Source organism: Equus caballus, chromosome 6 (assembly GCF_041296265.1).
Source record: "Equus caballus isolate H_3958 breed thoroughbred chromosome 6, TB-T2T, whole genome shotgun sequence".
In the NCBI taxonomy this organism is placed as follows: Eukaryota; Metazoa; Chordata; class Mammalia; order Perissodactyla; family Equidae; genus Equus; species Equus caballus.
Window position 1 is genome coordinate 4729265 of NC_091689.1, and position 24835 is coordinate 4754099.

The 24835-nt window shown below is 35.5% G+C and overlaps 1 protein-coding gene across 1 annotated transcript in view; it reads left to right on the forward strand.

Moving 5' to 3' along the window:
* VWC2L (von Willebrand factor C domain containing 2 like) overlaps positions 1 to 24835 on the forward strand; it is a 149852-nt gene that overhangs the window by 5241 nt on the left and 119776 nt on the right. The window contains exon 3 of the mRNA NM_001433517.1: positions 20495 to 20624. Within this exon, the coding sequence (NP_001420446.1) occupies positions 20495 to 20624 (130 nt within the window). The remainder of the gene's footprint in view (positions 1 to 20494; positions 20625 to 24835) is intronic.

The window sequence follows — 24835 nt, forward strand, 5'->3', positions numbered from 1 at the left end:
GCACAATATTGAGAAGAGACTTTGAGAGTCTAGTAAAATTATCATTATTGACATCAAATAACAGTCAAAAGTATAGTACACTTATTAATGACTTTATGGTCTCTAAAATATTGGATACATTTTGACATTAGCTATTTTTACTTTTAGGATAATGAAAGTAAATGCAAATACTCAACACATGATTTAATTCCAGTCATGGTTTTAGAATCATGTCAATCTCCTCTAACATGCATATTTATCTAGGGTAGAATGCAAAAAGGCATTGTAGGATAGCCTAGCCCAAGCAAAAAAGTACATCAAATAAAATTTTTGAGTTTTATATAATTTGGTAATCAATATTTAATAAAGAAGAACAGATATTGACTGATTATTTGAACTTAGTCAACTCACCACTAAAAATGCTATAGTTTTTCCCTCTATTAGATTTTATGACAAAAGTAATACCTATCTTACCATGTCAAACAATAGAGAATATATAAAAATTAATAATTCCTTCATTCAACTATATATCCCTGCTATAGTCAATATATAACTCATTGATGTTTAACTTTTCCACCTTACTCTTTAAGCCATGAGATTTTTAAATGTGATTTATAAAAAAAGAAAACAGATGCAAGTTTTTCACAAAGATTTAGAGTTATAAAAGCTTTAGAGATTATGAAGGGCAAATTTGTAAGAGTGAGGAACTGAGACCAAGAAAGTTAGCTACTTGTCCAAAATTGTCATTGTTTAATCTATTTCTGAATACTACCATTCAAACAATAAAGTTTGCATAACCTCTCAAAGAACTTTGGCTTTAAAGTCAGAGAGACCTGGAGTCAAATCCCAAATTCATCACTTGGATGTAAGACTTTGGAAAGAGTCAAACTTTTTTGAGCCATAGTGGCATTGGCTATAAAATAGCCATCAAAATAATGACTTCTCTTGAGAAGAGATGTTGGAAAACTTTAATGAGATAACTTATGCAAAGTTAGCAGCCTTGTGATGACTGGTACACAATAGATACTGAATAAATGGTTGTTTCCCTTCTCCTAAACTCTAAGGTCCAAGGATTTACTCTAAGTTCTAAAATCCTTTGTCTACACTTATGTTTTATAATGGAAGCTCATCTTCAAAAGTCATTCAATTAAAAGAATTCCAATTACTTTTTTAAATGTTCTAATTATCTATGTGAACTAAATACACTTATGCAAATATCAGCCATGATCTGTCATCTTGATTCTCTTCCAATTCAGCTTACAAGAGACAAGTAACTAACTTCTAAAGATGTATGGATCATTCACATAATGATCTTGGCATGTTATTAAAGAGGTTGCATTATGAGATATTTTTACATATAATATATTCATCCAACAAACATTTATTGGGCTGTTTAGTATACAAAATACTGTAGATGTACTTACATTGGAAAGTAAGATATCTAGAAAGCAAATTCTCTACTCACAAGGAAAACATGAACAGTGTGAAGAGATAAGGGGGCAGGGAAAGCTGCCTCAAGTAAAGTATGTGATTGTGAGCTTAGCACCAAGAGATTATGGTGTCAAGCTTATCAACATGGTGTGAGGTTTGGTCAAACAAACTTTCTTTTTCTTCAAATGGTCAAAGTTGAACCTGTCCTTAAAGAAATAATTAAAATTGATCTGGAGAGATTAAAATTCCAAAGAGGAAACTGCTTTAGCAAAATCAGAGATTGGGATAAATAAAATCTGCAAAGAGAAGAGGAAAGTGGTAATAACAAGAAGTTGGGTCTTGCTAAAATGCTATTATAGTAAGAGGGGGATTAATTTGTATATGTGTTTTGGACAGTGGAGAGAGGAACTTGAATTCTGGGCCAAAAAATTTAGATTCAGTCTAAAAAATAACAGAGTAAAATTCATGTTGTTATGCATAGAGATGACCTAGTTAAATATGTTTTTTCAAACAAGATTGCCTTACAGCCAAGTATAGAATTGAATATAGGTGAAGAGAAATGAACGGCTGAGGAGGTGGGCTATTGAAGAAAACAAAGAATGAGATGATCAGCATTCATAAGGGCAAAAACATTCAGGACAGTCTTTAAGATAAAAAATCTAAATTCCCTAGTATAGTCTAGATTCCACTCATCAAACTCACCAAGTTATCTCAAACTCTCAGAGACTTCTCTTCCCTGTGTGCTTGCACATGCTATCCCACAGTTTTTCACCATTGCACACCTGCATAACTCCTACTAGACTGACTACTTGAAACCTCCATTTAAATCTCATCTCAACTGGAAAGCCCTCTCTGACTGTCCTACTACTGTATCCTGGGCTGGGTCTCGCTCCTCTCCAGTATGTTCCCACAGCATGCTATGCACACCATTATAACAAGAACAGTAATCATAGCCAGACACTGTTGAGACCTTTATGTGTATTATAATACATTTCATTTCCTAATAATGAGGGTTATACTTGTATTAGAAAACTGAAGCATCAAAGTGCAAGTAGCTTGCCCAGCATCACACAGCTCTAAGGTGGAAGAACCAGGATTCAAACCTGGGCAGCCTGGCTGCAGAATCTAAGCTCTCCACCACCTCTAATGCTTCTTTGCACTGCAAAATATATAGTCAAACAACCTGTGTCTCCCACTAGACAGTGAGCCTTTTGAGGCTAGAGCCAGGGCTTTCCTTTTTCTCCTCTGTTCCAAACCCCAAGCACCATGTGAACAATGAAATAGGCATTTAGTATATTTTTGGTGAATGACACGTGGGTCAGATTATAACTGAATGCATAGAATAAAGAAATTAGAGTTCCTCCAAAATGCCTTAGTTTCTTTCTGCTTATGTGTTGATCTCTTCATTTTAATTAGTTAAAGAAGCACTCGGGTAGCTCAGGCAGAGTGCTCCCTGGGCCCCTAAAGAAGACATACATTGTTCATGAAGCACCTGTTTCCAACTTGCCTACTTTCTACTCCTTCTTCTTACCCCTCCTCACTATGTCTCGCCTTGGAATCCGCCTCATCCCAGGGTTGTAATGACTACCCAGTGTTTTATTTGTGTTGTCTCATTCTATACAGTCGCAAAACATATGTCCCTACTTCAATCTTTTCTGATCATCAAATTCAAATGTAAATTGATCCATATGTGTCACCTGATGGGAAGAATATTGTTATTCATAAAGGTTGGCTTTTTTTTCAACATTTGCTGATGCAAGCTTTGAAAATGGATTTCTCTCTACTCTTTTTGAAAACTCTAAATTTTCCAGTGTTTTGGTAATATTGCATTAAGATAAAGGTCACTGTATAGCAGGTTCTCTCATCTTTCTTTTATGTTTATCCAGGCAAAATGACACTGAAAACTACTTTTCAAGAAATAAAGACCATAAATAATAAACTTCAATAACATTTCCTTAAAAACTTGATTGGAAATGTGTGCTCTATCAGCTTTGGCTCGTGGCTCAATTATCTCATGCTGAGTTTCCCAAAAGGAAAATCATTTCTTATTTTGCTCAGTATTTTTATAACTCTCCCTCAGCTAGAATTAGCTTTTTTGGATTTTTTTTTAATATATATTTTAAAACTTGTACTGATTTAGTTTTAGGTCAGACCCTGAAGGTTATACTGCATGCAGCTGAAAGAGATCTTCTTATTTCAGCTTTTGCATAGCCTGTCTTATTTTAAAGTGACTTTCTGCAGTCAACACCCAGTGTCCCTAATTCAGGATTTGGATTTGCCCAAAATCTGCCTTTTGCTGCAGGCACAGACCTTTGTGCCTTTCCCACTATGGGCCAAAGACCGTTGATCAGTTTCTGAGTTTTATTTTTAACAAGTTCAGCACGACTGTTTTCTCATACTGCACAATTTGTATATATGTTGTTGCTTTTTAAAAAATTTGTTTTCCTACGGTGGTAAGCTGCCTAGTTTTTGCCCTCAATTTTATATTTAATATTTAAATCAACAAAAAAAGCAAGAGAACAGAAAATTAATCACATGAAGTATTTTGCCAAATCATCACATCCGTAAAAAATGTCAATGCCAGTTAAGGTTTCGAACTGACTTGCTCTTCAATGGGCACATTCACAGGAAGGAAGATTTTCCAGCTTTCTCATTAATCTGTGCCCCCACCATTAATGTCCAATATTGTAACATTAAATTTATAAAGGTGTTTGAGAAGAAAGAACTGTTGAACTTAGTCTGGGAGATTTGAGTGATTTTGTTTGTTTGTTTGTTTTAATATGGAGAAAGAATGGAAGGCAACATGTTCCAGCAGCTGATGACCAAATATATGAAAGAACAGGAAAAAATGGAGGCTGTAAAGAAATCTCCACTGAGGAGACTAACAGTTAACATCTTGCAGAATACAATTCACTGCACCCCACCCACCACCTACCGTTGCCCACTTTCCGTGAAAGGCACACAGACTAAGATATTTGCACTAGGCAAAGGGGCACAGAATGAATCTCTCCAGAGTTATGAAGGTTTTATTTATTTTTAATAACAGAGAAATGGGAGGATTTTGAGAATATGGGTGGGATTTTTAAATATGTTTTTCCAAGAAGGACAAGTTCTTAACAAATTATTAATGGAGTCACAAGGAGCATTTGTAAGATTCTATCCAAAGAAACTCCTAGAAAAATCATAATTTCATACAACAAAGACAACTGAGGATCTTTGTTGAGAGGTTGAGAAGACTAATTCCACAACGGTTGACTTGGTAAAATACAGTTTCTGTTTTGCGGAGCATGTTGTGGTTTTTAATATTAAAATCATCTTTGAGTAAATTCAGGAATGGCTTCTATTTTCAAGTTGTTACAAAATAACAGAGATAAGTAATCTTAATCAGTAATAACTGTTGCTCCTCTGAGGCTCAGCCCCAGCATGCAGAACAAACACGCTCACAGTAGATAATCTCAGTGGAGAATTCCCATCTTTGTAAATACCTCAGACACCTCTACTTAAATTGTATATTCCCTGACCAGTTTCAGAGATTAGAAGTCAATTTTGTTAAAACTTAAATTAATAAAGTTCTTCACGCTCTTTTTCATTTTTTATTCTGCTCACTTGGCATTTTTTAATTATACAAAACTACACTAAATCTAAGAAATAGATCAGATTTTTAAAATAATTTATTTTTCCAAAAGCTCCAGTGGTAATTGGGGATGATCCTCTTCATTTAACACTTTTTAAAATGAAGGAGTAGAATTTTAAAAATTAACGGCTTCCAAGTTAACCTCTGAAGGGGTGAGATAGTCCGTTTCCAGTCAGTCTCTTGCTTTAAATTTTAAAAGAATTGATGGTTCAGCCAACCCTTTGGTTAGTTGTGTGGAAGAATAGCTTTTCATGCTCACCCACTGATATTTATTGCTGTCCTTCATATTGCAAGATGCTATTGTTAATGGCGATAACTCTGTGATAAGTATGACTACAGAAGTTTGTGACTGGCCTTCTGTGCCCTGTGCACATGGGCGATGGGTGTTTGATTTGCAGCCACATCTGAGATTTGTGGAGCTTGTCACTGTTAGTGACTCCCTCAGACGTGAGGTCAGCCATCAGCTGTTTCCAGACGTTGCTGCCCATTCCTAACTGACTCTCCAGTAGTGTGAGAAGATGAAACAGAAAAGAGAGTGATGTGGTAGTCTCCCTTCCAAACTTGAATCCCAGTTGTACAAGGTTTTGGATATGTTAGAAATTTGCCTATTTTCAATTGTGGTTTTACTCACCAAAGTACATAATTGGTCAATGGTGTGATATTAACAAGTATAATTTTTTTTATTTCCTATATCTTATAACTCAGGTCTACATATTTTATGCAAATTTTGTAGATTATATAATATATATAATCTAAACTGAAGTTGCTCCACACATACACTGGGGTGTGTGTGTGTGTGTGTGTGTGTGAAATTTGAGGGGGCAGGAATGTTCTTACTTTAAGATTAGGTAAATCCTTTGTTTCTACTACTCCCTATTTGCCCTGACCATATTTTATTTTTGTTTTGTTTTGTGTTCCTACAGCTTGATGTACACATCAGGCAGTGTGTTTTATGAAGGACAGCACAAGAAAAATCTACTGGTTTATTTTTTAGTTGTACTTTGCCAAGCTTTCAGAGAAGAGTTTGAAACAAATAACTGAGTCAATTTGAAGTAATCAGTGGGTTTGCTTATCCAGGCGACTTTTCTCAAACAATAGCTATTATTAATGGGGGACTGGCTTATTTTAGAGTCTGTACTTTGGACTTTTATCATCATTACTGATTAGCATCAGTAATTTCAGTCTGACACACCTCCATTGTTGATCCCCTTGCTTCTAGCCTGCTGTATAGCACTTCACAATAAAGCCATCTTTGCAAAGATTTAATGACACCATGAAAAGTGAATCAAGTACTAACGTGACAAGGAAAAGAATTCATCCCCTGAAAGTTTTCAGATGATATTATTTCACGGTTGTCTAAAGTTGCCTGAAGTGGATAAAAGTCTACTCAACACAACTCTTAATTTTCTCCCAATTCTGTTATGTGACCATGAATAAAACTCAATTTTAATTGTTCTATCTATATTATGGATACCATAATGTCCTCATATATGTCTTATAAAGAATCAATAGTATTGGGAATTTAAAAATTATAGTATTACACGTCAATTTATAGCTAACAATTCTACCTGCTCAAAACTGGTTTTTTTTTAAATTATTGCTTGGTTAGGATTTTGAAATCATTTTGTTTTAATATTGGCTTTTGACTACCGTTGTTACTTCTAGGCATGGGACTAGATTTTTAGCATCTGAGTTTACATAAATTCTCCCATTTATAAAAGGCAAGCATTATGGTTTGTTTTTTATAGTCTAGGTCCTTCCTACTTTTAAGAGCTGTCTATAGAATTTTAGATCTGGAAAATAACTTTGAAATTATTTTGTCTAACTCCCTTATTTTACAGATGATAAAAAAAAGGCCGATAGAAACTTACTGGAAACACCACCATGACATAGCTCATTATCTGCAAAGGCAACATTGATACATTGCTTTTCTATGGTCTTTTTTCTACATTTTACTACTTTCAGGTTTAACAGGAAACCTGTGCTGCTCATTTGTATCTTCCTTTCCAATAAATATGTTGGATGCAAAGATTTATTTCAACCAATTGTCTATAGAAATGTGATATCAGCACCTATCACCATGACAACCCAGAGTTGTAAGTAGACAAGAACAATAAAATATTGGCATATCTAAAATCAGTCTTTGACACAGAGTACAGTTTGCAAAGGGAACCTAAGTTTGCAAAGGCTCTGATAAAAAGGGGGTCCTTTGTCTAAAAATAAAAAATTCTGTAATTAAACCATCTAAGCCCAAATAAAATAAAAATACATTAGATTACACATCCTATTTAATTCCACAGAGACCACTTTTTATTAGGAAGCAACAAGGAACTAAATTAGCTGTTCCTGCCATATATTTGATGATTTTAGAACTGAGGACCTGTGTTCTTGATTTCTTCACTCTGCAAACTCTGACCTCTCATATATGTCAGGAATAGAGTGTGAAAATGGATGAGGTGTAGAAAAATCTCCAGTACCATGGCATTGGAACAAAGAAATATTCCTAAACTGGCATAGGATCAGTATTATCTAAGGAAGGAATCTTGCAAAAATCCAAATTCCTTGACCTCTCCCTCTTTAATTCCAATTGAAACTATTTAAATTTATATTTTTCTAAAGTTTCCCAGATTATTCTAATGATGGGCTGGATTTGGGAATCGCTGCCATTATACAGCCTTTGCCAGACTCTTTTCTAGGGAGACTAGCGGCCTGTGGGATCCTTAGGAAGGATTTCCGATTTTTTTATCATGGTCAAGTAAAGTTGAGAAACGATGCATTCTTTAACGTCTCTTGGAAATGTGCAGTGCACATTAGTATACCGACAATGCTTGAGCATTTTTAAGAGGTTTGTTTGAGGTCACTGTGTACAGTTGGACAGCTAAGAGCTCAGCAGTAGAGTGAAAATTGGAGTTTAGAGTGGCTCTAACACCCATCAGCCCCTGACCTAGGCACACACGACTTTCCCTCTGGATGTCTTGGTGTGCTCATCTCTACCATAGAGATAATAGTAAAATCTACTTGGCACACAATGAGGGATTCGTAAAAGCTATCTGACATTTTTACTACTATTACCACTAAAATGTATTTAATCCAGTATTTCACAGATTTATGTGACAGTAGGACACTTCTTTTCTCAGAACATCTATTAACATCTTAAAGTTCATAAGAGTTCAAGGAAACATTTAAGAGATACTTTGCTAATGATTCAAGATAATCCTTTCTTCCTTTATTTGACTCTTATGGGCAGTTAATGATAAAAGTCTATATGTTTCAGCTTGTCTTTGATTGTCTGGTTCTTTTTAAATTTCCCCAAATTGCAATTAATGCAATTATTTATGGTAATTTATTAATTCGTGCTACATAAACCAATTCGGAAATGACTTTTTAAAAATAATAATGATGATGATGCCAGTTACATCAAAAATCTAAGACAGAGGTCAACACATTATATTTCAGTAGCCAAATCCAGCTCAGCACCTGTTTTTGTAAGAAGCGTTTTATTGGAAAACAATGATGCTTCCTCATTTGCGTGTTGTCTGTGGTGGCTTTTAGGCTGCAATGCAGAGCTGGATAGTTGCTCCAGAGACCATATGACTCACATGGGTCAAAAATATTTCCTATCTGGCCCTCTATAGAAAAAGTTTTCCAAATTCTAATCTAAGATCAAATTATTCTTCTTCCCTTTCCGCTTCCCTTAAACTATGTGACAGTACCATCACATCTTTCTGACCTGCTTTCCTGAAAGTTATAAACACTTTCGGTACTGATAGACACACGTGCAACTCCACCTGTAGGTGGCTCGGGGATCTCTTTTCACACGTGTAAATTGACAAAGGCATCTAGATTTGCCTAATTTAAATGTGTTATAGATACTTAGCAGCGGTCCTATTAAGTCATATCTCTTTGCACACTTGTCTCCAAGGAATCCAGCTTTGCTCTTCGCATTGATGTATAATAATTTAATAACTTTCCACTTAGAATTTTCAGATGAAACACATAATGAAAGGTGGTGAAAATTTCCATTGTTTTGATATCCCAGGTACTCTCCTTTGGTAGTGTGACAAGTCAAGTAGATATTTTTAGTTTAATGTGATATAATAGATATATTTCCTGTCATATCAGTAAGTGAAAATATGTATACTGTCTGCTTACTTAGGTATTCAGTTCGTTAGTCCATCTTTCCAAGTCGGCTTACATCATCCATAGTTTGATGTCATTATATGTCCTAAATATCACTTATGTGGAGAAGTGGTAGGTATTTTCTGGATGTAACAAAACACATAAGACATGAATCTGCCCCTCAAGGTGCTCCTAGTCTATCAAAAGGAATGATGCAGGTACCACCAACAGCAGGTGGCCTGTGATGACTGCTCCAGGAACTCATTTGAACAAATGAGTAATTCAGTCTGAAGGGCTGAGAAAAATATGCTAAGGGTGGAGATTTCAGTGCATTGAAAGCATTTGAGTCAAAATTGGAAAATTGGCAAAAGCAAATGCAAAGGACGTTCAGAGAAAAGTGAGTTAACCCAAGTGGCCAAAGCATAGGGTATAGAGGAGACAAAAAGTGAGAGAGAAGAGTGAGAAAGAAGTGCGGGGCTGGCTCACAATGTGAATGCCAGGCTAAGGAGCTTGGGGCAAAGCCTGGACGGAAGAGAGAGCCACCGAAGGGCCTGGACCAGGGAAGTGACACACCAGATCTGTGCCTCAGACAAAACAAGTAATAGTCGACAATTTTATGAAATATTTTGCACCTGTGTTCCCTCACTGAATTATTTAGTTCTGAGACATTTTTCTTCTCATTTTATAAATGAGAAGGAGGGGCTTCTTACTCCAATTCTAGTGCTCTCTCCGTTACCCCTGACCAGCTTCCATGAGTTCACAACAGACATTACGCAAGGCATGTGGCAGAGACGGCTTATTTTTCATTTGAGTGTGTACATGTGCTATATTCTTGAAGAAGTGTTCAATTATTACTCTGAAATATTTCATGTCAAGTCCCACATCTTTCTGATAGAACTGTAGTACACAGCTAACATGAGGACAGCTCTTTCCCTGCTCCACGTTTTACAGGGCTTAACTTGTTTCACTTAAAAAACTCCCGTAGCCAAAAAGAAGTTTACATCTAAACCACATTCCTATCTATTAAAAAAATAAAACCAACCACATTCTGGATACAATGAGGATTGACTAGGGATATTTTTTGCAAATTTAGTATTTTGGTTTTTTAAAACCTTCTACATCAGGGAAATACAAATTAAAAGAAAATAACAACAACAAGAAAGCAAGGGCCTTGATAACAATTTTTGCAGTCTTAGAATATCATAGTCCTTGTAAAAACTTACAGTGTTTACCAAATCAGGTCATATTTCTGTGTAGTGAGAGAACAGTCACAGCGCTCTGTAACTCTACTTATTTTCACTGCAGTTCCTTTAATTTCCCTCTCCTAAATATGACAGGGAAAAAATTAAAATTCTTCAGTCTAACTGTCTAACTTTAATTTTTCCCCAACATTAAAAATAAAATCCTGCTAAAATAGCAAACCTTTGACAGCTGAGATTTAGAAAGCTTCATTAGGAAGAAAAAGGACAATCACAGAGAATTTTCCTTTTGTTAATGAGGCTCTAGGACATTCACATTGAAACTAGAAGACACTTAAATCAGGACTGACTCCAAAAAATGTGAGCTCAAGTTACCCTGTTAAAAATCTGTTTTTGGCAAGAATCTGATTAAAGATTGAAGTTCCATCTCTGTAAATAAGAATCTAATTAACTATCTAAAAATGCTGTCCAATGTCATTCTCGGTCTCATTCTCGGTCTAACCACAATCTGAGTGCAAACATTGCTACATTTTGGAGATGCAATACAGATGGCTTTCAAAACTCTAAGAAATATATTCTTTACAAATTCAATATTTCAAATAATTCATAATGGAAATGAATATGCTATAATTTAATAAAAATAATTTATGATCAATATACTTCCTTCAGAAATACACAGCCATTGAAAATGGACAAAGGGAAATAAAAGAAACACTGGTCAAGTTGAAAGCTATGATGACAATGATAGTCATTTAACCAATGTTACATAGTTTACAAGTTCTTTCACATATTACATTGTTTCCTTTTTGCCTCATAAGAATGTAATGAGAAAATTAGAACCTTGTTAATATTGTTATTGTTAACTTCAATGAACAAATTACATTTACAAATGAGAAAATCCAGGTTCAGGAAAATTCTCCAAGGTAATACAAAGAGTTTCATGGCAGAACTTGAACTCTAAATTTCCTTATTCCACATTATCATACAGCCAAATTCCACTGGCAATAACATTACTGATTTTTATACATGGTTACAAAATTGTGGCTGCTTCTGCTGTACCTTGCACAAAAAACACACAGTAAAGTCTCAAGGTTTATCAAGAAATTACTTGGTCAAGATTTTTTAAACTAAAATATACTTTTATATTATTGCCCATAAGCCATCTCAATATATTTTTGTGGAATGAAGTAAGCTATGAATTAAGCATCAAATAATGAAGCATAAAATTCAGTAGGAAATATTGCTGTTTGAACTTAAAATTGGAAATTAATATATTTTAATATTAACAGTTATAAAGCCCTTCATTTTATTAATCTTAATTACTCTCTCTTCATAACATGTGAAAGTACAATGCTACCAGCAAGTGGAAAACCAAGAGAAGATTTAATTTTAGAAAATTTTTGCCCAGAGAAATACCGAAACAGCAGCAAGGAGAGATTTCTTAAGTAATAATCTTATTGCCACTCCCAAAACAAATAGATTTGGTTGTTCGAGGCTCGAACTCCTACCTTCCAGACCCTGAAAAGCCCTGAATGTGGTGTCATCCATGCAAGGCTAGCAGGCTGAGCTACGGCCCTCTCTCCTTTCTCTTATCACCTCCTTGCAATGTTTCCTGTAGAGCAACACTGATGGTTTTTGTCTCTTGTGTGATCTTTCCTACCAGTGAGGTATATTCTCCCGCACCCACATATGGCCTTGTTTTAATGCTATTGTAGATGCCCGACTTTTTAACTGATATCAACAATGTGTCCTTTTCAGTGTCACAGAAAAGTTTTGAAGCTCTACAGTTGCTCACTTTTTCCCTATTGCATAAACAGGTGATAAGTGGAGCATCCTTAGTGTGGAGACATGCAGCCTCTACTCAAAATATTAAGCTCCACCATCAAGGACTTTTCTTGTACCAAAGCCAACTGTCAATCCAGCTTATCAGTCAGGGACTAAAGGCTGCTGCTTTCCTAGGCGATTTCACAAGTATAAGTGTGAGACTTTACCACAGTCTTTATCTTGAATCCTCTAGACTTTGTCTGTACCTTTGGGTTCTCCTTCAAAGATCATATAGGCAGCTGAAACATCTTATTTCTTCCTCTTAAATACTCACTGATATTTCCTTGATAAGTGTACTTCGCCTGCTTAGAAAATACATCTGTGGCTTCAACTAAAGAAAGATAATTTTGCTTACATTCTTCTTATCTATATTTTATTTTTCTGTATGCTATTCTTCATATTTCAGAAAAAAGATGCATTTTGCTGTCATGAAACTCCTTGAAAACATTCGTAAAAAATAAATCGGATCTATACACCATCTGCTTATCAGAATAGGCAACAAATAATTGTAGAGTTACCCGCCCTTAAAACATACGCTAAAAATTATTTAAATAAAGTTTTTCAGGAAAAACATTTTTAAGGAAAAAACCAAGCCATTAAAATAATGTCATTGTTGCATTACAACTCTCATGATGAATTTTCAAGAATGAGGGAACTTTTTTTCTACTTAATAATTAATAATTTTAGATTGGGTATTTCATCAACTGTTTTGCAATATTCTTATGTCTTATATGAACTCAGAGTAAATAAAAATAGAAAGATTAACTCCAGTAATTCTGTCTTCCCTTATAATAGTACCATCAGTTATTCTTATAAAGGAGCATTTGTTTTAAAAAATCAAAACTTATTTTCGTAGACATCTAGATTGTCACTGTTGTCCTTTAGATTGTCACTTATTGTGAGGGCAGCCTGGATATGTAGTCCCTCTGGTATACCTTACATACATTACCTTATATATAAGACATATTTGTAAATATATCAAATAAATAATTTTAAAAATGTATACCTTATTTCTGAATTTTAGGTTATTACCTACCCTAAATCTACATGGCAAAGTTATGCTCACTCTTTACAATCACTTGGCTAAAATGTTGATGTCTTTAACAAACATGAAGCAGTTTTTGACAGATCCCCTAAAAATAATATTCCAAAATGTATTGTCAAAATACCAACTTCTCAGAAAAAGCCAGAATAGCTACTGTTTAGGTTGTTACTCAAATGATACCATCATACACATTTGCTGACCAACTGAGGTGGTTACAAAAAAATCTACGCACTCATTCTTTTTGTTTGTGTCAGCAGTATTAAAATTCTTAAGGAAGTTCCAGCTCTGTTTCCATAATTTGATAAGACTTACAACCTCAGTGTTTCAAATATGCTCCAATCAATAGGGCAGATCACTGTAGAGGTTACCACAATCCCATTAGACACAGGACCCTGAGGAGCATTTAAATCAGTGACTCGATGGGTCTTCTTTCAGATGGTTGTGAATTTGGGTTAAAACTCATTGGATCCAGGGGCTGGCCCCGTGGCCGAGTGGTTACGTTCGCGCGCTCCGCCGCAGGCGGCCCAGTGTTTCGTTAGTTCGAATCCTGGGCGCGGACATGGCACTGCTCATCAGACCACGCTGAGGCAGCGTCCCACATGCCACAACTAGAAGAACCCACAACGAAGAATACACAACTATATACCGGGGGGCTTTGGGGAGAAAAAGGAAAAAATAAAATCTTTAAAAAAAAAAAAAACTCATTGGATCCATTGATTATTAGGTGTTGGCTGCCACATGCAAATTACTGGCTACAGGAGTCGCAATGGATGCTAAATACTCTTGTACTCTGTAATTTAATGTATATTTTAATGAAGTGAGCAGTGCAATTCCTGACAGGCATCAGCAACTTTGAAATAGAGTCTTCCAAAGTTCTCATCCAGTTTGAAAGTAATGAGATTTGTTCCATAAAGTGATGAAATTTATGCCATAAATTACCTCTAAAAGAAGAGCACTTCTTAAAGCAATATCTTTTCCTTGGTAGAGATCAGATTTTAAACAGTTGTTTAATGGAAAGTTTTTGGAAAAGCAATCTGAGCTATATTCTAGTTGATAATTTTTGCCCATTATCAAATAAATAGAGCACCATATAGTATCTGAAACCTAATATCACTTGGTCAGCAGGAAAGTCATTGATGTAGTTAGTGTGCTAAAACTTGGCACTTAGAATATATCCCACCCATTTATGTATCCATTCCTTCAGGCTTCAACAATACTCACAGAGGGCTCACTAGAAATTAAGCTTTGTTTCCCAGGATAGTTAGGATGTGTTTTTTTGGACTTTGTATTTCAAATCATCCTTTAGGAAAATGAGCATGTTTAAAATCAGGGGTTTTTCATGAAAAATATTTTATAATATACTAAAATCATTTTGTTTAATAAGCAACCATTAAACTTGACGCATATTGGAAAATGAGACTAGCTCTCTCTCAGACCCTTTAGCAATTCCTCTGCACGTATTCTTGTCCTAAATTTAGTTACTATGGTATTTTCTAGTGCAATAAAAGTCTGTAATCACCTACTGCTAGATAGTCTAGTCAATGGAGTGCCTGAAGATTGACTTACCTTGTGATCCCCACAACGGATATTATGAACTTCAAATTACCTTTAGAGAATGAGCTTACATTCTTTGCCATAATACCACAATCCAAATAGTTATTTTCATGACACATAGTCAGAAAACTTTCTCCCTAAAGTGCCCTTTATAATATTTAAATGACATGTGAACACGTTATTGAATCAGAATCCTATTCCTGCATGATGAACATAGATCAAGCTGCCCAGAGGTATGGCTTAACAAACATACAAACAAACAAACAAAGAAAACATAGATTATGCATAAATGTTTGCATGTATGTTAACAAAGGTTTACTATGTATCTATTATGTGCAAAGATGTCTTCTTGGTGCTGAGAATACAGCAATGAACAAAGGCAGATAAGAATAAATAAATAAATAAATTGATAAGATAATTTCGTGAACTGATAAGCGTTGAGAGGGCAATGTGATGGAGGACTAGTTAGGGAAGACCTCCCTGGAGAGAGGGCATTTGATTTGACATCTAATTGATGAGACGTCAGGAAAATAAAATGGGTTTGTTGCTTTCCTATTCTTTTCTGAGTGATTTATAAGGGTCATTTTAACATTCACAATTACGCTCTATCTAGAAACTTCTAATAACAATTTTTCTCAATGCATTTCTGACATGATTAATTCTATTAGTTCACAAGTTCTCCCACCAAACCAAGTCCTATAAAACTTCATTGCAGCCACCTCTGCAATTAGATTCTACTTTAAACAAGAGAGATAACCTACATATTCCTTTAAATATAGTCTTGTGCTTCCAATTGTATACCTTTTGAGTCTTTTTTCAGAAAGCCCCTTCTAGGCTAAGTATGCAAGTGAATAATAATAATAATAATGTTGTATTATTTCTTATGTATTTTTATGTGCTTCACAATAACTCTGTAAGGTCGGCAATATTGGTATTCCCATTTTATAGATTAAGAAACTGAAGCACAGAAAGGTTATGTAATTTCCCCAAGATTCTCATCTAATGAGTAAAGCATCTGAGACTAGAACTCAAATACTATGGCTAAGGAGAACTTGCTTTTAACCATGATCCCACAGCCACCCACATAAAGCCAACAAAATAACTTTTCTATTTTTCCTGATTTAGAGTTCCTCAACTTGTAAGAAGATTGTTATCTTCAACTTCGCCAAATTAAAATAATAAACTGAACACTGCTATGTCCCTTGTCCCTTTGAAGTTTAAATTTGTGTAACAAGCCTTATAGACTATGACCATTTCCTTGCTTATACTCTACGAACAATGCCAATAAGAGCCACCACATAAATAACGCTGCCATGAGATGGTGTTGTATGGACCACACATCCCGGCTTTTCTCAGGTGTGGATAGATACGTCACATTGTAGTCCAAATACAAAGTAAATGTGCATTTTCTATAAACATCTGGCAAATTCTATGCAGCCAGTCTGCAATAATATGTTCTAATAATCCTGTGTTGACTCTTGGTGATGACCACATTAGCTTCCAAATTTTCACAAAGAACGTATTTGACCATTTTTCTGGCGTCATTCAGTTGTTCCAGTAATCTAAATTACTAGTTCTCAGGCTACTTTTTCCATTTTAAAAAGTCATAGTGCATTCTGTTTTTTCCAGGATTCCCAGACCCCCTGTCCAATTGTCCAAGAATTCTCAAAATCACAGTGCCATTGAGATTTCCGCGTCAAGGTTCTCAGAAGTTAACCATTTTTCAAATGATGTGAATTGCCATGTTTCCATTCTAATACCAAGGAAGAAAATTTGGATTCTAGTCACTTAAACGTATTTTAAAGAAAAAGTCCCCTTTTACTCTATTAATTGTAAAATCAATAAATACATGTATCTAGCAGAAAACCCCTTTGAAATTTGGGGACAGCTTGGATGGCATTTGGATTTATTAGCCCTCCGAGTGCATTCAGTGATAGCACAAACTACAGATAAAATGCACAGTTTCTGCTTAAACAGAGTCCGACATTAGATATTCAAAAACACAAGCTAGAGGAGGACAGAGTCAGAACTGACACATAATACTCAGACATATAATACATTCATTAACAAATAAATTTGACCGCCAATCCTAATTTCAATTAAAATTTATGTAAACGTGTACCTAGTGAATGTTACTTTATTTTCCAAAGCTTTCATAGAAATAAAATGTTCTGTGAGATTTCTTAGAAAAAGAATTTTCCTTGTATAAAGTTTTAGGATGGTGTCATTTAATCATCTTACTTACCAAATCTCTAGCTGACAAAAGCCATGTACTAGTCATAATTTCACAGGTTCTTCTGACAAAAGCCAGTAGTTTTTTTCCAAGTACTTGTTCCAGTGTTCTCTGTTCCTCTAAGGATAACTTTATTGTTTAATCTTTGGTTTTTACGGGGACACTTTCAGATTTAATCTATAGTTTTCACATTGAAGAGCCTGATAAAAGGAAATTTGTAACCAGCTCAGTGCTTAACATGTAAAGATTTATTCGAAGCACCAAACCTTTCAGAGTTTTATGTTGTAAGGTGGGAAGAATTTTTAAAGTCTGAACTTAATGTCAAAGTAGCACATTGCTTCGTCCTAGGAACTTGTCGCTGTCTAAGCAATGTCTTTTCAGAAGTGCAGGGGAAAGCGTGGGCAATGGAGGAAGTCAAGTTGGGAAAGTGAAGTACAACGGTGTTGGAACTGGGAGCTTATGAAAGGAAAGATGCTCAGCAAGGCTGGAGAGGACGAAGGGGCTTTAGCTTGAGGTCAATGGGTTCAATTTGATTTCGTGTTCAGAGGGGGAGGAGATGGGTACAAGGAGGTTTGAAATGTGATGAAATGGACGGAAACAGAGACACTATTTGAAAAAACATTTGAGTGAAAACAAGAGGAAATAACATGTTTCTGACAGAGATTCTGGGCTAGGAAGGACCAGAGTTTGGTGTTACAAATAAAGCCAGGTTCATGGAAGGATTAGAAGCCGCTGATGGCTAAGGTGATATTCTTATTTTTGTAATTTATGTTTCTCATTATTCAAAATGCCTTAAAAAAATCAGGCGTACTTTTTATCAGTAAGCCTTGTAGTCTTAGCTCTTCCACAGAGTATTTCTTAGGATTTCAGTGCACACACATCCAGCCTCCACTGACTTCAGGCAGATGCCCTGGGGTCTTTACTGGACCATTATCTGTTAGTGCTTCTCCCAGATATCCATAAGTGTAGCTGCGAGGCTGCAAGGCTTAAAGATGCCAAGGTCTCCAAGAAGGTGAGCCTCGTGGCAACCTAACTTCAGCCTACTACAATTTTCTATTAACTCACATTTGAGAACAGTTAAAAAGCTCTATAGTTCTATAATAATCTCTTTATGCACTAACTACCCTAATTAGTGAAATTCTCTTTCTAAGCAAGAAGTGTCTATCCTCTATAAATCAATTATTTAGTTGCCAATAGTTATTCCTGTGGATCAGGTCTGCATGGAGAAGTATACAAAGCATCGGAAAATAAACTACTCAGATGGGCGTGCACAGAACAGTGATTCCTGCTATCAAGTGGCAGTAAGGGATAGCAAGTTAGGCTGCCTAGATTCAAATCCTGCCTCTGACCCTCACTGCCTATAGGACCTAAAAAAGCCTTTGAACCTCTCTCAGCCAATTTCCTCATCTTTGAGGTGGAGATAATAACAAATCTTCCTTCATAGGTTTATTACGAGAAGTAAGTGAGTTGATATAGGTAAATGGCTTAACACAATACCCGGTAGTTAATAATGTGCAAAAACATTGTTTGAATCAGAATGGTGTTCTTCATTGGTCTATATTGGGAATCGAATAGTCTTAACAAATCTTTCTCAAAGATCACACTTTGAGGTAAATATTTGGCATTGGAAAATTTAAGGATTCTTTGGGATTTTTAATGCCAGAATCAGTCCACTAGAGTTGGACAGATAAACCCCTCCTTCAGCAAGAAGGAAACCAAGAAAAACAAATGATAACCACTGTGGAACAGCAGGGTAGAGAAGCAATGATATTAGTGGCTCCTTTTTTCTCTCATATTAACAAATAAATGCAAGCCAAGTCCTTGCTGTTCTTCAGAAGGCCAACCAAACATTACTTCTTTGCAATTAACCAAGGAAAGGCAACACTTTCTGACAATTTTGCTTGGGAATTTGAGATATCATAATAGGCCTTCCAAAATAAGGAGCAGTATAGGCAGCAAGAATTTTCATCTCTCACGCTGTTTCCTCGCTCAAAATTTCCTCCAACAAACAATGTGCTGTGGTATCAAATATTTTCCTTGACTCACGAGGTTATTCAGCAGAGGAGCTTCAGGAAAATCTCAGCCCTTGGGACAACCCAATAGATTCCTCTGAAATACTTAACACGACTCACCATGTGGTAAAGAGCTTAACCTTTACCCTTCAATAAACTCATTGACTGCGTTAAGAAATAGCAATGCTTTCCCCACAGATTCTATGGCTAATTCTCTTGTTCCTATTAAATTTGAAAGTAAAATAATTAATTGAAAGCTAGACTATCATTCTGCAGAAAGCACGGATAAAATTAATTTAAAAATGGTTAGTTGAAAGGTTTCCAATCCCACAGACGACCTGAGTCAAGGAGCATTGATATTAGCCAAATTGTCAGATTCAAGAAGAAGCAAAAGCTGACAAACATTATGGACAGTAGCCACTGACACCAAGGCAGAGGGCTTTAATTAACACAATTTGGAAGTGAGAAACTGAGGCACTGTAACATAGGGCGGGAGGCAGAATTTTGTAGGAACAAATGGCTTGATTTGAGAAGTATAGATTTTGTATAACTTCTGAGGCCTCCAGATTCATGCCAGAATTCTAAACCTCTGTTTCACAAGAAAGGAGAGCTAGGACTCATACAGGATGAGAAAGCTGCAGAGTGGCCACTGCTTGAGATCTTTTGTGGGACAGGCAGTTTCTAGAAAAGAAACAAAAAATCCCAAACTCACTGTTGGTCATTGGTAAGTACTGTGAAAACGAAAAATTATTTTCTGCTTTTTATTTTTCCCTCTAAATTAATTCCTTTTCAATTCTATTTTTTAGAGTCTTTGACTCTTAAGTAGTGGCTTTTATAGTCGATTGGTTTTAGTTCATTCATAAAAGCAAGCAGGCAAGATAAAAGGTATTTGCTAAATCTTTCAAGGGGCAGTATCTGGATGTTTGGATCCCAAATGCAAACTTCTCTAAAATTCACACTGAAAAAATACCATTTAGAGTCCAGCTTACCTTGAAAAAGAGTTCATACAAAGAGTAAGGGTGTCCACTTACCACTTTCTTATTTCTCAGGGATCCTTTTCTTTCTTAGAAAGAATAATGACAAATGGCAAAAATTTATTCCACGTGTTTCAGTATCATTTCTGTTTACCAGAGGAAGGCAGAGCAGTCAGTGCATCTGGAAATCAAAGCAGGAGGTGACATGTTAGTTGTCCAGACATTTGTTTGGAGAGTAGGAACATAAGACATAGGAAAAGTCATACACGAGCATTCCAGTTACTCACGGCAACCTGAGCTGAACATGGCAACCCACCTCGGCTCAGATGGCCAGGTTGCCTTCACTTGGGGAAGAATGATCATACACATGGTAAATGGAGTTAATACAGTAAAGCCAATATAAACACTGATGTTTTGTCTTATGACAGCATATGAATGTGCAAGCATTAAGTTATAGGAGAAAAGGGGCTAATTTTAGATTTGTTCCTAGCCCTCTCCATGTGAATGGTGTCGCTGTGAGCCCAGCAATGAAGTTCACTGTGTTGTAGCAGACTGCGCAGTTCCTGAGTGTGTCAACCCAGTCTATGAACCAGAACAATGTTGTCCTGTCTGCAAAAATGGTAAGACCATACTGCATTAGCTTTCAAAGAGGGGTTAGTGCAAAATACAAATATTTCACCACTGCACACCATTCAATGCAAGAGCCCTCTACAATCTGCCTGTGGTTTTTCAATATGGGCATGGGCGATTATCTTTTTATCCCACCTTACAGTGCAAATAAACCAGCAATGGGTGAATCACGAAGCTTTCCATCTGGGGAATTAAAGCTCTTATAAGCTGACATTCTTGTGATCCCTATTATTTATTGTTGATTAATAAGGAAGATATTGGAAAGAACATACTACTATCTTTTTGTTGTTACTGAACTTCTGTCTTGTGGAGGCTATAAAACAGTTCACCCCATTTCATAGTGCATAACCCAGGAGAGAGTGTAAGATAAATGCCTAGCATTTTGCTTTGGGCAGAGATAAGACTTTAGGACTAAAGTTATCAAAGAAATACAAAATTCCATTCTTAATGCACTTAAGTTGAAGTAAGAAAGACTAGAAAGTTCAGGCTTTTGTTTTAGGTTTTTATTACAATGGAACTTTTCTTTCATAGTAATTGCTATAGAAGGAACTTGGTTCATAAGATTCTGGGTCCCTTTTTGTCCCTCACAGAATGGAGAGGTTGAAATGACCACAGTATGCTAATCACCCCAAATCAAGGCAATGCTGCAGAGAAGACGATGCAATGCCATCAACCCAAACAGCGTATCAGCCAAGCCAATAGCCAACTCTTCCTTCTGGTCATGTACTAGCAAAAAGCTTCACTAAGTACCATTTCACACATGCCCCCTCTTGGCATTCATATCTGCTTGAAAAAGTCATTCGAGCTCTGAATTAAACTGAGGGCACGCTAATGCTGAATTCCTATGCCCTTCCTTGAGTAAGCTGTGCTCATCTTCCTCTATTACACATTTTTTTGTCCTGAATTTGGCATTATGTTAGCTCACCTACTAATCTTTTCCTTTGCATAATTATAATTAGTAAAGAGAGGAATCAGCTTATTTAGTTAAAGAAAAAACAAAAGCAGCTCTGGTTGTTTTTATAATGATTTTTGTGTTTTGGTATCTTCCCAAAGGACTTATGAAGAACCCTTATGACATTTTTCCAGGCATAATTCTTACCATTCTGATCATATAAATCCAGTGAGTTGAATATTATACTACTCACCTGGCTTCTCTTTTTCTTCTTATGTCTCTATCCAACGGACGTGTGTCATGGTGACCATCTCTCTGACTTAGAGGGTAGCAATAAATATCCTCCTGAAGCTCTCACCTATCTAATATATGCACAGATATCAAATTTAAGACTTTATATTTTTAAAAGGATTTTTAAGAAACTGGAAAAGATACAGGGAAAAACAATAGGATGATTTAATGGTTGAAAAATAGGACCTACGAGGACAGACTGAAGGAGTTAGCATAATTTGTCCTGGAGAAGAGAAGGCTCAAGGGAGACCTAACTGTCATAAACTGTATGAATGGTTAGTCTAAAGTGGAAGAGGACCTGTTATTTTCCATTTTCTCCAAGGACAGAAGGAAGAAAAGCTCAGCTACCTAATCAATCTTTTAAAATAGGATTGACAAGTCTTTGACTGAAGACAGTTTTTTTCTGGAAGCAACTGTCTAAATAGGTCCTTGAGGATCTTCTCTTCCCTAGGTGGCCCCGGTTGGCTTTGTTTCACATTTAGGGTAAACAAAACTATGCTTACAGTTAAAAACTCTTGTCTAGATATACTCAGAATACTCGTAGAATTAAAGCATACTACATCACACATTTAAAATACAGGTTTTACGCATGCGTCTACCACGTCATCGTAGCTACCACACACGAAAGTCTATAATATATCCAGAGTTAACATCTATGTCAAAGGTTAAATCAGCCACTACAAACTGCCCACGCTTAATTTGATGTCACCCAAGATTATTCTATTCTTCTCTATCACATGCCAGAGTAGAAATTCATCTTCAAATGAAACCCTCTTTGTACAAAAATGTATAATGAATGGACTTTAATTATTCAATTAACTAGTAAATTAATTCACAACTCATTAGTATTCCTGAAGAATTTATGTTGAGAGAACAAAATATATTGTTTTTCAACTTTTTCTTCATGAATCAATACAAAACAACCACTTCTGTTCGTTTGTCCTATTTCCAAGCAAACTTTTTTCTATTTTAAATAAAGGAAATGAACCTGAATTAAAATTAGTAGGAAGACTAACTCTGATTGTAATATAATGTGATGACAAGTTATCATTTATTATTATTAAATGCCACTAATTAGTCACTTGTGCCCAAAAAGTCAAAGTATAATAATTGTCAAAGAAGAGCATATTAAGGACCACTGGAGAATCATTCTGACCACCAGTGGTACCAGTATTTTTAGTGAGAGAACAGACTGAGCCCCACGTCTTCCTTGCTCTCATTCTAAGCCCAGCCTTGAAAACAGAAACAGATGACACAAGAGTAGAAGAGCCAGAGGGAAAAAGACATTTATTATGACAGAATATAACTAGAAAAATTTCTTCAATTTCCAACACATGATAAGTCTATCTCATTTCATATGACAAGATTAATTTGCCCGTTAGAGCATAAACTATTTTTTAAAGCATGTTACTATTTTCTTAGATTAAAAAAGAAAAAAGAAGATAAAAATCTGCCCTATGGATTCAAGATAGAGGCAACAGAGCTTGATTTGTAAACAGTCCTATAACGTTTTCTTAAATCTTTCTAAGTGTTGAAAATTTTTGGTTTGCAGAAATGCTGATTATTTTGGCTGCCAAATACTTTCCTTTTGCATACTAAGATTGATTTTTCTACCTTCCTGACTTATAACTTGCCAAGAGCAAAAGGTATTAAAGATATAAACTGAAAGTTTCAAGCAGCAGAATCTACCACACTTAACCATAAAACTCAATATTCAGCTAATGTCAAAATCTTTGTTCTTAGATTATTTAAGAGCAAACGAAACAAGGGAGTACAATGATATATGCCTATTTTTCCTAGAAAACAATAGTTTACCAATGGAAACGTAACAATTATCTATAGATAAACAATGGCAGCGTCTTTTACTCTCCATAATGTAATTTGTAAGAATAAATTTAAAGGCATACACTTCTAAAATTTTTCTCTAATGATGTAAAAACAAAAAAGAGAGAATTTTTAATTTCCTTGTCTCAATGATAACCTCAAGCAAGATTTCCAGTGATTATCAATGAATACTTCCAAGCCACAAAATATACTCCATTCTTATTAAAGTTAGTTTAGCACCAAGAAAAGACGTCAATTTAGTCTGGATAAAATATAAAAATTAAGGAAAGATGTGAATGGCTGGGTACACACAAAATAGGAGGAGGAAGAGGACAGTAATTTTTTATTTGGGGCAATTTGACATAAGAATTTATTGTTTTCAAAAATATTCCTAAGCATTTGCTTCTTCCTCCTCTATACATCTTCAAGAGCTAGCAATCCAAATGTCTTGCTAAAAGTTATGACATTTCAAGACTGTTTTCTCCCCCCAAGATTTCTTTACTTTGACCTATCTTTCAGGCCCAGTCCTTTCCATATGAATTAATGAATACCCTTTATGGATTTTTGTTTTTATAATATGAAAAAGTGAATCAGCACAGCAGCTACTTAAAGAAAACCTTTCTAGTTTGGAGGGTTATATAAATATTTCAAATATTTGGTAACGGACCATACATTTGACTAATGAAATATTTGATCATTAGAGCAACCAAATGACTAACTGCATTTTTTACGTTTCATCAGCAAGTATGTCAGTGAGTTCTGTGTTTTCAGTGGAACATATAGTCAGTCATTATTCATGGTTTTGAAGGAAAAGTCACTTCATGAAAAATTGGAATAGACAGGAAACATCCACAAAATCCTCCATACACATTAAGTGAGGAATTTTCATATTTTTCTAACTAAACTGAAGTTGTCATAAGCCCTGTTCAAATATTTAATTCCATATCACTTAGTCTCTTCTAGTTTCATAGCGATACAGATAACACAGGAAATAGACTAACCAAAAGGGCAAACTGAAAGAAAGAAGACAACAAAGAGGATGGGCAGTGCACAAATAAGAGACAGAGGGGCATCCAAAGGTGCTTGGGAGAAAACGTTTGACACATAAATTGTTAACTTCCCTAATATACAAAGAGCTCCTTGAAATAAATAAGAGAGAAAAGCAATTTCACAGGGGAAGAAAACAAGCAAAGA